We start from the raw sequence: 14,576 nt of genomic DNA on the forward strand, positions 1-14,576 counted from the left end.
AGACTTCTGCATTTCATTGAGATGCCACGAGGTAGACACTTGCACATGACCTTTTGCACATGGAAATGTGCAAAAGGCTCATTCATATCTCATATTAAACCAAAATATGGCCATCAGAGAAGGTGGGGAACGGTTATGCAAGTTATACGATATATACGATATATGATACCTTTATCATCATTGTCCCATACAGAACAATGAAATTTAAAAACTACATAAAACATTCAAAAACCCCTAAAAACTCTGAAACCCCATTTTAAAATACACTATACTGTACTATACTATACTATACTATACTATACTATACTATACTATACTAAAATACACTATACTAAAAAATACACTATACTATAGAGACCCCTTATGCTGCATTTAGAACCAGAATTACATTTGCGTAGAAACTGTTTCTCAGGCGGCTAGTCCTGGCCTTCTTAACCCTATACCTTCTTCCAGAAGGCAGAAGCTGAAAGAGATCATTTCCGGGGTGCGTACTATCCTGTGCTATCTTCCGTTTTCTTATGACAGCTGGCAGCATAGATTTGATGTAAAGTGGGAAGAGTGCACCCAATATTCCAGAAAGCCAAGTTGGCTTTGTGGTAGGGTTGTGTGCTGTTACTAATCCCACAGAACTCTTATGTTTCCCAAGACGTCGTTTGAAACCCAGTGATTTTTTAAAAAGCCTTCAACTAGTTTAGGTTATTCGGCTTCTGTATGTTGCCATGTTGTCCAATCCTATGCATTTGGCAACCTATATATCACTGTAAGAGCAGCTGCAGTTTTATCTCATTAGCTAATGTACATGCAGTACTGCATGCCAGCTCCGTGTTGTATCTGAGTATTATTCTGCTCACACTTTCAATCGTTTCAAGCAAGGCTATTTTTAGCCCGCTGAAATTTAAAACATTCCTTCTACCTTCGGGGGCAAGGGGACTTTATTGAGATACAGAGCATAACTCAAGATGGATCCTGTTGCTAAATGGTCTGACAAGGGGAGGCGGGGGGGGGGGAAGGACAATACTGCATTATTTAATTCCCAAGGCATACATTATGCAGAATCTATATTTAGTTTTCCCCAGTTGCTACTACCACTGTATTATTACAGAAAGGGATGATGCAATTTCATTGTTCAGTGACTTGATAAGACATAAATGCAGATGAATGAACTAGACGATGAATGTGGGATACTGCATGTTGCTTCTGAAATTCAGCTTGTGTGCACTACATCTGAGAGAAAGCTACAGAACTATGTAGGCAATTGTGTCTTAAAATGTTGGGTCAGCATGCAGTTACCGTAATAACTATTTTAGTTCTCAAGGGCAGCAGACACCATGAAAGGCTATCTTGCCTTAAATAGACAAATTGTAATGACTATTTTAAGCGTTTAAAACACACACACACACACACTTGGGATTTTGGTTCTTGGACTTGCACGTCATTGTTATAGCTGCCTCAGGATTTCAGATTTATTCGACTGGAAGGCAGATGGCCACACTGCTGAGCAAGGGGCATCATGGCAATTCACACCACCTGTTTTATGTGGGATTTTGGTGTACGCATAGAAGGTTGTTGGTTTGTGAGGAAATGCAGCATTTTAAAAAAACTATATGGAAGTAGATTTTGGTATTTTGCTGTCATACAATCTTCTACTACATGAAGTAAGCACCAGTGAGATTAGTGAGGCTTGCTACCAGTGTAATTGGTACAGGATTGTAGTCTGAATTTTCATCACAGCTCAGTATAGTTCACGCTAATTGGTGACTGCAGTGTTACACACACTGGCTGTGTTTGGGCATAAAACTCAAGTAAGTTATGGTTTAGTGCTAAGTGCATGAGGTTTCACGAACCCTAGGCAAAGCATCAAGCTTATAATAATCTTTTAAATATTAAATAAATAATTTATTATTTATTCCCCACCCCTCTGGCAGGGTTTCTCTCTCCAGTTCCGTCAAGTGTAGAGAATGACTAGTTTAATTTTTTTGCTTTCAAGTAACCTCTCATGATTCTGGAATTAAGATTGCCGGAAGAAATATCAGCAACCTCAGATATGCAGATGACACAACATTGATGGCAGAAAGTGAGGAATTAAAGAACCTTTTAATGAGGGTGAAAGAGGAGAGCGCAAAGTAGGAACCCACGAATCATAACTGTAGGGGTAAGGAATTAAAAGTTCACCAGGCCCGGCCACTTGTGCTGGTTCCATATGGGCCGATAGAGAGAGCCAAGGAGGCCACTTACATACAGGGTCCCATAGAAGACTGGCCCCGGACCAAAGGTTTGGCGGAACAGCTCCATCTTGCAGGCCCTGCAGAAAGATTTCAAATCCTGCAGGGCCCTGGTCTCTTGCGACAGAGCGTTCCACCAGACTGGGGCCAGGGCTGAAAAGCCTCTGGCCCTGGTCGAGGCCAGTCGAGACCCGGGACCTCCAAAGTATTATTGTTTGTGGACCGTAAGGTCCTCCGTGGGGCATACCAGGAGAGGAGGTCCCATAAGTACGATGGTCCTAGGCCGTATAGGGCTTTAAAGGTTAAAGCACTTTGAACCTGACTCTGTACTCCGGTGTAGCACTGGATGAATGTGGTCCCGTGGCAAGGACCTCGTAAGGTGCCTCACTGCAGCGTTCTGCACCTGCTGGAGTTTCTGGGTCAGCTTCAAGGGCAACCCTGCCCTGCATAGAGCAAATTAGAATAATCAAGCCTGGAGGTGACTGTTGCATGGATCACTGTGGCCAGATCGGGGAGAGAAAGGTAAGGGACCAGCTGCTTAGCATGGCGGAGGTGGACAAATGCCACCTTTGCCGCAGTTGCAACCTGCGCCTCCATAGAAAGGGAGGCGTTGAAGGCTACACCCAAACTCCTGACAGAAGGCGCTGGCACTAATTGAGCCCCTGCAAGAGATGGGAACTTTAATTCTGTTTAGCTCTTCACTGTCTGGAATTGTTCTTGTTTCGATTGCATTATAACAAACCATGGGGTCACATGATGAAGGGGATGCTAAAAGATGCTTAAATAAGTATAATCCCTGCATGTACACTTCAGGTTCTGGTTCTATAAATTAAGGGCATAATCTTCCCTCTGTTTTCTCCAAAGTCATTTACTCGTGGGGATTATGTGCATGTTGTGAGCTGAAACTGCCATTCATCAAATTAATCGTGTTTCTATAAATTGGTTCTACAGTGTATTTTAGATATATTTTAAGTGCTATGAATGGGCTTCTAGCTGTGAAGGGTGCATTAAGGTTAATGGACATTGCACAGTAAGATCATTGTTACTTTGCAGCAAATTTACCTCGCTGCAGGTGACCACTGCTTTGTGACACAGCTTGAAGTACCTCGAGAATAAGAGATGCTGTATAAAAATGCAGAATTCTGCCCCCAACAACTTCTCATAGAAAGCTGCTAAGCCATTCATTGTTACTCTTTCCCCATGTCCAGACTAAAGTAATTCACTTTTTTTAAAAATCACATTTTTAAAGAACTCTGTGTGGGTCAGCAAATGTTGTCTCTTGCTGTATTCATGGTCTTCTATGACAACAAATTCATAGAATTGGAAGGGAAGGGAAGGGTCATTAGATGCACAAAGTAGCTCATTCTCTGAGATAGAAGTCTTACCACTTCTGTGTGCCTGCATCTTGCTATTAGAGCCATGCCCCAGGGATTCTTCAGGCTCTGAGGGCTGGCTCACTTAAAAAAGCTGTTTGAGCTAGCATATACCAGGCTCAACATGAACATGTGAGGATAAGAGAGTGTTGTGACTCTCCTCTTCTTCTTTGGCGATCACTCGTAGCCAAATAAGAATGTCTTCCGTGAACACGGTCTTAACGGTGTGCCCGTAAGTGACTGTGGAGGCCAGTTCTGGATCCACATGCCCTTCCACAGTGGGGACATACTAGCTTTCCGGGAGGGAGTTGTTCATGGTGAAGGTTTGCCAAGCATGCCTTCCTCTTAGTGTGTTTCTCCCTTTCATCCTGAGTTTGAGTGTCTAAATGAGTGAGATGATAAACAATAGTTATACAAATTCTGGAGGAGTTTAAATGACCTGATCAGGAAACAAAAAAGTACCACAAGTATCTTCAAGAACCAGGAATGAGACCAAAGTGAGCTTAACAAATGACATTCTCTGGTGGTTCTAGGCTGCGACAGTCTTAATTTTAGAAAGTAGCTCCTCTTGGTAGACCAACAGGGCTTCTAGCAGGAATGACACTGAGAAGAATGGTTTCTCTGCTCCCATATCTTTCCTTCTTACTTTGCCAGACCTTTATTAGGCATTACATGTATAGGCCATCATAAAACACCAGATATAAAAATTTAAAATATATACAAATAAACAGCCATGTAAAATATATAACAACGAGGATTTTCATTGGGATTTCTTCCCGCTAAATTGTGCAATTCACCACTCTAAGAGATACTATTGACAAAAACTCAGCCATCCTTGCAGTTTCTTCTGGGTTTATGTCAGACAGATAGAATCTGATATTTCATTTTGCTGTGATGTTGGACTGCCCCCAAAATGGGGATAGCACACCTTAATGTAGCTGGACAGTAGAAAAGAAAATGTTCTACAATGTCCAGCACATTCAAAGAACATGCACAATGTTTATCATTTCTGGGGTTGTTTAAATATCTGCCCTTGACTAAAGCTGAGGGGGAAATGTTCAATCGGGCCTGCACTGGACTGGAATTATTAATTTTGAGATATATGTCACCCTGTTATTAAAACCATAGAATTTGGGAGAGCAAATTTTATTTATAGCTGACTCAATGTTTTGTTTTCAGTGTTCCTTAATGTGGTTTGAATATTGAGATAAATATATTGCTCACTTGAATTATACAAGAGTTCCAAGTCAATACCAATATATCTGATTTTGCTATGTAAGAGTTGGAAGCATCTGGATTTATAAGAGTCCTTAAGTAAGTCAGAGAGCAGACTCAAAGTTTGACAACGAAAATGGCAGCGCAACCAGGATTTTATAGTGCTGGCTCAAACCCAATAGTCCATCGTGTTTATACCTAGTTCTGCACACATCGTCTCAGACTTGCTTGAACTTGGGAGCCCCAGGACATGTCACAATAAACTTGAGCGTATCTTATCTAAATCACTATTAGCTTGAAAAATCTGAATAGCAGCTGGTTGCCTTTCTGAAAATAAAAGCGAGCTACTGCTGAGGAGGTACACTTTGCCTGTTTTATAGCACTTGTGCAATGGTTTGACCAACCTGAGTTGCTCTGGAATAAAATTATCTGTGCATCTTTACTTGCTGGATTTATTCTCCCCTTATTTCCCATTTCTCTAATTTCTGGGAATTACAGAAGACCAGAATTTTTGTGTTCTGCTACCATATCAGCTTTGCCAGGCTAGAAGCAGTAGAGTTGTGGCATCGGTTGTATCTCAATTATTGTGACTGCTTTCAATTTTTCCTTTATATTTATCGTTTATTTCTTTTGTGTGTGAGATGCACCCTTTCAGGCAGATACTTGGACAATGCTCTGGTTGTACCTTACCATAAAGTTTGATGGAAGTGGCATCATTGAGAAGAGAAGAGGGTTCTTATGGACAAACGGCTTTACTTTCCTGGTACAGCTTCTGTGATTGGCGTTTCTTCCTCTTGCATAGAAGCTAAACAGGCTAATGTTGCTGAAGCAAAACAGGCTAATGAGCATCACTGTCCAGCTGCCCATCTTCACTCATCTCTCCACCTTTGGACTGGAAATGAGGCAGAGTGGTTGCTTAACCACAATGAACCTGCAAGCTGCTAACTCCCATTGAGAGAGACAGAGGAAGTAGCTCTGCTACCCAGGAGCTGAGGCACATAATGGAGACCAACAAGTGTTTTTCTTTCTCTCCAACTGAAAGGGTTTCCCTCTGCTTTGCTTCAGGCCTCTCAACATGATTGAAAGACCTGGAAATAGGCCCTTCTGCTCATAAATCTGTTGATAAATGGATGACAGTTTAGGAGCTTCTTGTGAAGTAGACCTTAGTCCACAAAAGCTTATGTCATAATACATGTGTTAGAATTTAAGGTGCCCCAGAACTCTTTGTTGTTTAAGTAGCCAAGGCATTTTCCATTGCAAGAAAGCTGAGCAAACATCCGTATATGCTTACTTGTTAGCATATTTTTTTCCTAATCCTTTGTGAAGATGCAAAAATGGTGCATGAAATCACTCAAATAGCATAATTCCTGACTTCAAAACGAGAACTCCTAAGCATCTTGCATTGAAGTAACTTCAGGCAGTGAGTATGGAAAACTGCCTCTAATAGCTGTACTTTAACACTGTCAAATTACCTAAAGGACGTTCTGATGCATTTCCAGTAATTCAGTTTCTATTCCAAACACCAAGTTATTCTAGTGCTATGATACCTGCTGGCCTTCAAGGCAAGATGTCCCAGAGACATCTCTAGCCCTCAAAGCGCCAATATGATATTTTGAATGATGTAAGCAATGCTAGATTTTCAGTGGCAAACACGGTAATCTTAACCCCATGTGTTTGCCTGACATTCAAAGTTTTGGGGCTGGCTTACTTCTGTGTTGCACAGGTTCTCCCTTTTGGCACTGGTTGCTCCTGGCACTTTTAAATTATAGCCATGCCTTCTGGCAGCAGTTTTAATGAAATACCAGATCTTGGCAACACCCATAGCTGGGCTGCCAGCTGCCAGTTTGAACAGGGAGCTGAGATGGAAGTGGGAAACATGCATATAGTGAAATACCCTTTCTACTTTAGTCCCCGCTGTGTTTTTCTAGTGGCACCTGGTAACCAAGGCAGATTCGCTGCTAAAATATGTTTGCTGGGGCACAGTTTCAATTTTGCATTTCCCTGCTTTTGAAATTCAAACTCAGTGGTGATTTTAAGTGAGAGAAAAGCAGTGGACACTCTGGACTCAGTCAAGGGATGGGGAGAAGAAAGCCAAGCTACACAGTTTGATGGTCTCCCTGAGGATGGTGCTGCGGAGCCCCAGATGTTTGCCCAAAGGCCTAGCACTAATGGAGCTGTTTTTTATGTAGGAGTTTCATTAAAAACACATCAACTTCAGCATTTGTTTTTGTGGGAGCCAACACAAATTTGTAATGATGAGGAAGGCAGAATATTAGGTATCCAACTAAATTTTCGAGGGGAAAGAATCAATGTAGTGTCGGTCTATGCCCCGAACACAAATGGAGCAAAGTTTTTTGAAAAACTAGAAAGTATGTTGCTGGAACTAGAACCCTATAAACTGATTTTGATGGGAGATTGGAATGGGGTGCCAACACCGAGTCTGGACAGAAGTGAAAATCAGAGGACTGCAAACAGGGGGAAACTCCCCAATTCTTTCAAAGAACTAGCGGAAAACTTAGATCTAATCGATATTTGGAGGCACCGAAACCCCACCACCAAACAGTTTACCCACTACTCAGAGCCCCACCAGAGTTGGGGCAGGATTGATCAGTTTTGGGTGACTAGGGCTTTAGCATGGAGAGTCAAGAGATGTGAGATACAACCTAGGACCCTCTCAGATCACTGCCCCTTGACTCTAGAAATTAAAAACGAATTGAAAGGACAGTTTAGGTGGAAGATGAACGAATATTTATTCGAAAATGAGGAAGTGCTGGAAAGGGCAAAAAAAACTCTGAGAGAGTATCTGGAGATAAATTCAAATACAGACACCCCAATAGAGACGGTATGGGATGCCGGTAAGGCAGTCCTGAGGGGACTCTTAATACAACAAAATAGCTATAGAAAGAAGCAAAGGGAGAAGAAGAAGGAAGGCATTTTAGCCCAATTGAGAGACTATGAAAGGAAACTGGCCTTAAACCCGGCAGATGAAGGGATTAATCAAACGATGAAGGTGCTACAGTCCCAATACTCAGCCATTCTGAATCAAGAGGTAGAACAGAAAATTAAATTCACAAGACAGAAATATTTTGAGTCGGCAAATAAAATGGGGAAGTTACTTGCGTGGCAGCTTAGGAAAAGAAAGAAACAAAATACGATTAACAAACTAATTGTGGATGAGAGAGTGATAGAAGACCCAGATGAAATTGAAAATCAGTTTTGCTATTCAATCGGTTTTGTACAGGTTGCCCTGCATAACAGCAGGACATCATCAGTTTTGGGATATAGAACAAAAGAGTGAAATCTGTACTTTGCCACACTTTACAAAATATTATGTCACCAGCAAAAAAATAAAATAAAAATATTTTCAATACTACAAGTTTGTCTTAAGCAATGTCAGCTTTCTGAAACTGCTGATTTTAACTCAGCATTTTGTTAATCTGGAAATGTTTGTAGGGTGTTTTTCTTTGTTTTTGAACGTATTGCCTAATGATTATTTCTGGGGAAATCGATCTCTGGGCTAGACCGAAGGAGCCGTAGCTCAGACAGCTTTACGATCCGCATCAATCACTTACAGCGGGTCCGGCACGCTTCCTCCAGAGCTGCGCAATACCTCCCAAGGAGCCCTGCTGTCTTCTCTCAGTCACGGCTTTTAGCAGAGTAGAAACACGCAGCGTGTAAAGCAGCCTTACTTCTCCAAGCAAGCATACATAGACAGGTGTGCCTATATACAGCTCTTTATTTAAACATTACAGCATCAAAGGTCCGTCACTGCAGGCAGCCATTGCTGCAAACATGTCTCCCTCTCAGATACACAGAGGGAAGTGAAAGTACAGGGATTGTCCCGCCCAGCTTCTATCTCCGCCCAGCTGTAAGCTGACGTTAGCAGGTGACACACACCAGGGGAATTTAACCAGATAAATTCTGAACCATCACACCCCCCCTTGTGTCCCTGCGTGATACCTGTGCAACATCTTCAGTAACACCTTGTGAGATCGATCCCTTCCCCAATGCCTTGTGCCCTCCCTTGGCAAATCTGTTTGGCATTTGTGGAACCACCTCACAGCTCTCAGAATCGCACTGTGCGAAACTTACCCACGCACCTGTGGCCTGATACCTCTCTGGTGGGATACCTTTCGTTGTGCGACTGGACCTCCTAGGCACAAACTCAGGTGTTCCCCCTGACTCACTTTGATCGGCAGGTGTATCCGCTGCATCATGGAATTCACCCTCTGACTTAAAGCGTCTTCGAATCCTCTCCATTACACTCACAGGAGAACTAGGCTGACTCTTGGGCAGTCTCTTAACAGCTTGTGGAGATGCCCCATCCTGCTCTTGACCCTGGTCAGTGACCTGGTCGTCATCAGCAGCCTCAGCCCCTTCTTCCTCTGCCTCATCAGAACTGTCTTCTGGGTCAGAGAGACAATCTGAGAGAACATCACGCCTGACAGGAGTCTTTGACTTTACACCCTCCTCTAAGAACTCAGCGTGTTTACTGATCAGCACCTTACTCTGATCACCTGACGGGTAAGCAAAACGCCATGCACGGGCATCTGGCTCATACCCACAGAAGATCATTTTCTGGACTTTGGCTCCATCTGGCCCTTGCAAAGCCTTAGGCAAAGCGACAAGCGCAGGAGTCCCAAAAGTCCGCAGAAAGTGAACCCGGGGTTTGCGGCCATTTAACAAAGAAAACGGTGTGTCACCTACCAGTGAGTTGTAGACACGATTCCAGGTAAAAGACACAGCCCTAGTAGCCTCCAGCCAAAACTCAGGAGGCAACCTGGCTTCTTTCAGCATCACCTGTGCAGCCTTAACCAGAGCTCCACTCCTCAGCTCTGCCCCCCCCCTTGCTGGGGTGAATTAACTGTGTGGCGTATCCCTCTCTTCTGCAAGAACTTCTGCAACGCAGAACCAGTGTACTCAGCATTTCTGTCACTGATGATCGCTTGAACCCTGGTGGAGAACCTCTGTTCCACCCCCTCAATCCAGCTCTTGATCAGCTGTGCTGCATCCTCCCTGGATTTGAGACCGTGAGCCCAGGAACTCTGCGAAAAATTATCCAAAAAAGTTAGGAGAAACCTGGCCCCCCCTAGACTTGGTTCCTTGACAGGACCGGCCAAATCTATGTGTACCAACTCAAAAGGTTCAGTGGCCACACGTTCCACCTTTGGGTAACTGCACCCTCTCACCTTTGCTTGCTTGCAAGTGTCACAATTAATGGCACTTTGACAATTTTTAATCCTACACCCCGTGGCAACCTCGGGCAGAGTCTGCAAGTCCTCTACCGACCCATGAATTGTTCTCTGATGCCATACGCATGCACATGTAACATTATGAGCGGGAATTGTAGCACGCTGGTTGGGAACTGTAGCACGCAACGCTTGTGCTTTCTCAACCTTCCCCTCACCCCCAAGAGACGTTTTAAGAATGAAAAGATCATTCTGTCCCTTCCGCACTTTGGCCAGTAACCTCCCCTCTCTGGAGATTGTGCAGACATCATTTTCAAAACAAACTTTGAACCCCTTACTTAACAAATAAGGCACAGATAGCAAACAGTGATGAATCTCTGGAACAATACAAAAATCCACCGTCTCCTGTAAAACAGAAAGATAGGTATTAGCAAATTTATCAATCTTTGATCTCTGTCCATTTGCGAACTTGATAGTTTGTCCTTTCGGAACTGCTGTGCAATTCCACATCCCGCCTGCAGGGGTCTCGGGAACCATGTTGCGGTTAGCTGCAGAGTCAATTACAAGGCTGAGCTGGAAATTTTCCACTCGGCCGTCTTCAAACACTGCTATACTCGCAGAAACTTGATAAGACTCTTCCTGTTGTTTACCACGACCACCTGGCTCAGCTCCACGCCTGCCTGTCTTCCCAGGCCTGTTGCCATGGAAACCTCCCTGATTCCCATGGGAAAAATCTTTGCAAACATCCTGCCTCGGCTCTCTGCTCCGGTGGGGGCAATTGCCACGCCGACGTTGAACTCCAGTGGAAAAACACTGCCCGGGGCTCCTCCCAGCTGGCCTGGCCTTCCTCCTTCTGGAACGGTGCCTTCCACCAGTCTGGCCCCCCCTGAAGCTCCTCTCTGCTTCAGCACAAAGCGAAAGCTGTTTAAACTTGCCTTTGGAACTCTTCGCCCCCCCGATCTGCTCACTAGCGCTCCTAGAGGCTAAGACATCGGGAACAGGGCCTGCCAGTCCAGGCTCTCCAGGACTCAGTCCATCACACAGACGTGTAGAAGCATTACAACAGCTCCCCAACACTGTCCCAGCCCCCATTGGGCTTTCTGGGCATCCTTCAGCCCCCCCAGGGCTTCCTCCAGGGCTCTGGCCTTTCGCTGACGCCTCACACAAGCCCTTCAGCAAATTCCAGGCAGCCCACGCTGTTGTTACGCCCTCCAAATGAGGCCTCAGTGATGCATCAACGCATGCTTTGAGCATCTCTAGCTCTTGCAGCCTCTGGCTATCTTCAGCCAACACAGCCCCACAGCTTGCATCTCCTGCTCCAGCTGCTGGCCGGCCAAGGGGTGATGATTTTGGCTCCCATTGACTTGCTTCCCAGAGCCCTTCAACCAAGAACCATCCCCTTATTTGTCTGGACCACGTTGCCCAACTCTTTAGAGTGAGCTTTTCCAGCGGTATATTCTGGCTTTCAGCCATCTTCTCCCGTTCTCCCAAGGTGCCCCAAGCTGTACTTACTCCGTACCAGCTTCCTCCGGCCTTCCCTTCCGTGGAGAAACGATATCTAGCTGCGTCTCAGCTTCCAGCTATTTCTCAGCTTTTCAGCTGCTTTTTAGCTCAGTCTCTGCAGCCACCATTGCCTCTCCGAAAACAGGCAATCAATCATTCTTGCTCTCCAGCACCCACGCTGACTTCAAAGCGTTCCTGGAGCTCACACCGACTGCTTTACGAGCGTTTTCTGACACTCCATAACCTCTGGGGAAATCGATCTCTGGGCTAGACCGAAGGAGCCGTAGCTCAGACAGCTTTACGATCCGCATCAATCACTTACAGCGGGTCCGGCACGCTTCCTCCAGAGCTGCGCAATACCTCCCAAGGAGCCCTGCTGTCTTCTCTCAGTCACGGCTTTTAGCAGAGTAGAAACACGCAGCGTGTAAAGCAGCCTTACTTCTCCAAGCAAGCATACATAGACAGGTGTGCCTATATACAGCTCTTTATTTAAACATTACAGCATCAAAGGTCCGTCACTGCAGGCAGCCATTGCTGCAAACATGTCTCCCTCTCAGATACACAGAGGGAAGTGAAAGTACAGGGATTGTCCCGCCCAGCTTCTATCTCCGCCCAGCTGTAAGCTGACGTTAGCAGGTGACACACACCAGGGGAATTTAACCAGATAAATTCTGAACCATTACTGGTTGCACAAGTTGCCTAGTTGTGGTGATGTAAGATTAGCCATGCTGCGTATCATTTGATTGTGATTAAGCAAAAAAACAAATTGTGTGACTGTGTGAAATCAGATATAAGGTTAGCTAAGTTACAACAGATATACCCATAAATTTCAAGTTAGAGTTAATCGTCTGTGAATGCAGGCTTATTCTTCCTTAGCTCTCTGGTGAAACAGTGACACATTATTGTGAGCCAATGTCCCACTTTACCACAGGTGCTTAAAGCAATGGAAGTACAGTAAAGTGCAGGAATGACACCAGCAGTTCCGAATTTGGTGCATAGTGAAACAATTGCATGTCCCTGTTCATTTACCAAATGGAATCCATTCATAGTAAATCCCATTACCTAAAATATGGTTGTGTGAATTTGTTTTTAAATTGCATTTATAGGTGGTCTTTTCCCCCCTTTTAAGGCAGATGTTATGATGTTCCATAGCTGACTGTAATCTTTGAGATCATTCTGTTATATTTCCTAAAGTCCTTGTTACATTTACATCCGGGTAGCCAGAGCTGTATTGTTAGTGGAAGCACAAAGTGATACTTGGTGCTCAGCAATGGAAAGGTGATAGAAATCAACAGTATAGGGGGAAAAAGCAGATTTAAATTTTTTACTTTGTTTTTTTTTTAGACGCTGGAAGCCATCTTGAACTTCAAATACTCAGGAGGTCCAGGACATGTCGATGGCTATTACAGGAACTTGTCTCTGGGACTTCATGTAGATGTGGAGCCGTCTGTCTTCTTTACACGTGTTAGTACTCTGCCCGCAACAAGGTGTGTTATTTTTAAAAAAGCTTACTTTTGTGTGGGAAGGGGGAAGGATTTCTCTATATAACATCAGTATAATAATAATAATAATAATAATAATAATAATAATAATAATAATAATAATAGCAGCAGCAGCAATTTTGGGACAGCAGTCTTATTCCTGCAGTATACCAAAGTAGATTACTATTAATTGAGAAATAGTTTCCTCTTTCATGTTCTCAAAGGTCCCATGTATCTGTACACAGCTAAAGGCTAACATTTTGTTTCCTTTTTTGAACCAGTGTGCTTAGAATTTCATAGAAGTGACCCAGTGCATCTGAATGAAGTTGCCCTAATGACCTAAAAGTAGGCCAGTATACTGCCTTCCTACATGCTAATTTCCAATTTCATTAAAACCATGTTAAAGTCTAAAGAATACTTCGGGGCTTGCACAATTATCTATTTCTCCTCTTTTATTCTTGTTACAATTAATCTTTGCTTTAAACAAGCTTTTTGTTCTTTTGCTCTCTCTATTATATCAGTATTATTATTATTATTATTATTATTATTATTATTATTATTATCATTATTATTATTTCCTCTTAAAGTACTTAATAATTTTGTCACATAATATTGTTTTTATCATAACACAAGCTACATAATATAGCTGGGAATGGATTTCAGTGAAAGTTAATGCTTTCATTGAGCCTACTTCAGCATTGTATTTTTGCATAATAGGTAGTGTTCAGCAGAAATACCAGCATATATAAATTCACTTAGGGTTGTACCCAGCACTGCATCAGTGAAGCATTCACTAGCATAGTAGGACTTCCATTCCCATTCCCCACTGTGCATCCAGAAAAACATGCTTCCCAACCCTCCGGAGCTGATTTTGAGGATGTGGCAGTTGGAAGTTAGAGAAGAAAAAGAAGAAGCTCTGTAACATGCAGAGAAGTTTGTTGCACCAGCAGAGCTTCAGCAATGGAGATGACCCTTAGTTTATAAGCTAAACTGTGATTCCATTCAGCAGCACACCTAGGCTCACAGTGTGTCGGAGATACAACCTTTTTGAAAATGAACAGCAACACAGTGAAAGTATGAAACAAAGCTCTCACTCTGTTTATTAGAAGAACTGTACGTTGTTGCTTTGGATGATGGCATTAGCCATATAAAACCATGCTGTGTTTTGTTAGAGGTCAAGAAACCTCCTAAGTACTTTGTTGAGTTAGGTCCAGAAATAATATGGATGGATGAATCTTTAGGTGGAAATATTGCCAGAATTGTCCATGGAGTTTCTTTGACAGGGATACTGGAGTAGCTTGCTTGTTCCTCCTCCAGGTGGATCACATTTAGTCAAAACTCTCCACTAAGACCTGTCAGTCTTGGGTGGCCCTTCACGGCATAGCTCATAGCTTCTATGAGTTATTCAAGCCCCTTCACGAAGAGTCGGACAGGACTAAACGATTAAACAACAACAACAACAATAACATTGCCAGAATTCTTTTATGTTCCTTCATATTTTTTACAAACTGTGTTGTCACTGTACAAGTATTGATGTGAATGTGCATTTAAATACTCCTTTTTTTTACAGTGTTCATTATTTGTGGTTTTGGT

General features: G+C 43.3%; 1 protein-coding gene across 3 annotated transcripts in view; it reads left to right on the plus strand.

Annotated features, from left to right (window-relative positions):
* Window positions 1–14,576, plus strand: part of TRAPPC9 (trafficking protein particle complex subunit 9) — a 287,922-nt gene that overhangs the window by 74,063 nt on the left and 199,283 nt on the right. For all 3 annotated transcript variants that reach the window (XM_081918682.1, XM_081918684.1, XM_081918683.1), the window contains one exon: window positions 12,847–12,989. In XM_081918682.1, the coding sequence (XP_081774808.1) occupies window positions 12,847–12,989 (143 nt within the window). The remainder of the gene's footprint in view (window positions 1–12,846; window positions 12,990–14,576) is intronic.

The sequence above is a fragment of the Podarcis melisellensis genome, assembly GCF_964234715.1.
Source record: "Podarcis melisellensis genome assembly, chromosome: 7".
NCBI classification, from domain to species: Eukaryota; Metazoa; Chordata; class Lepidosauria; order Squamata; family Lacertidae; genus Podarcis; species Podarcis melisellensis.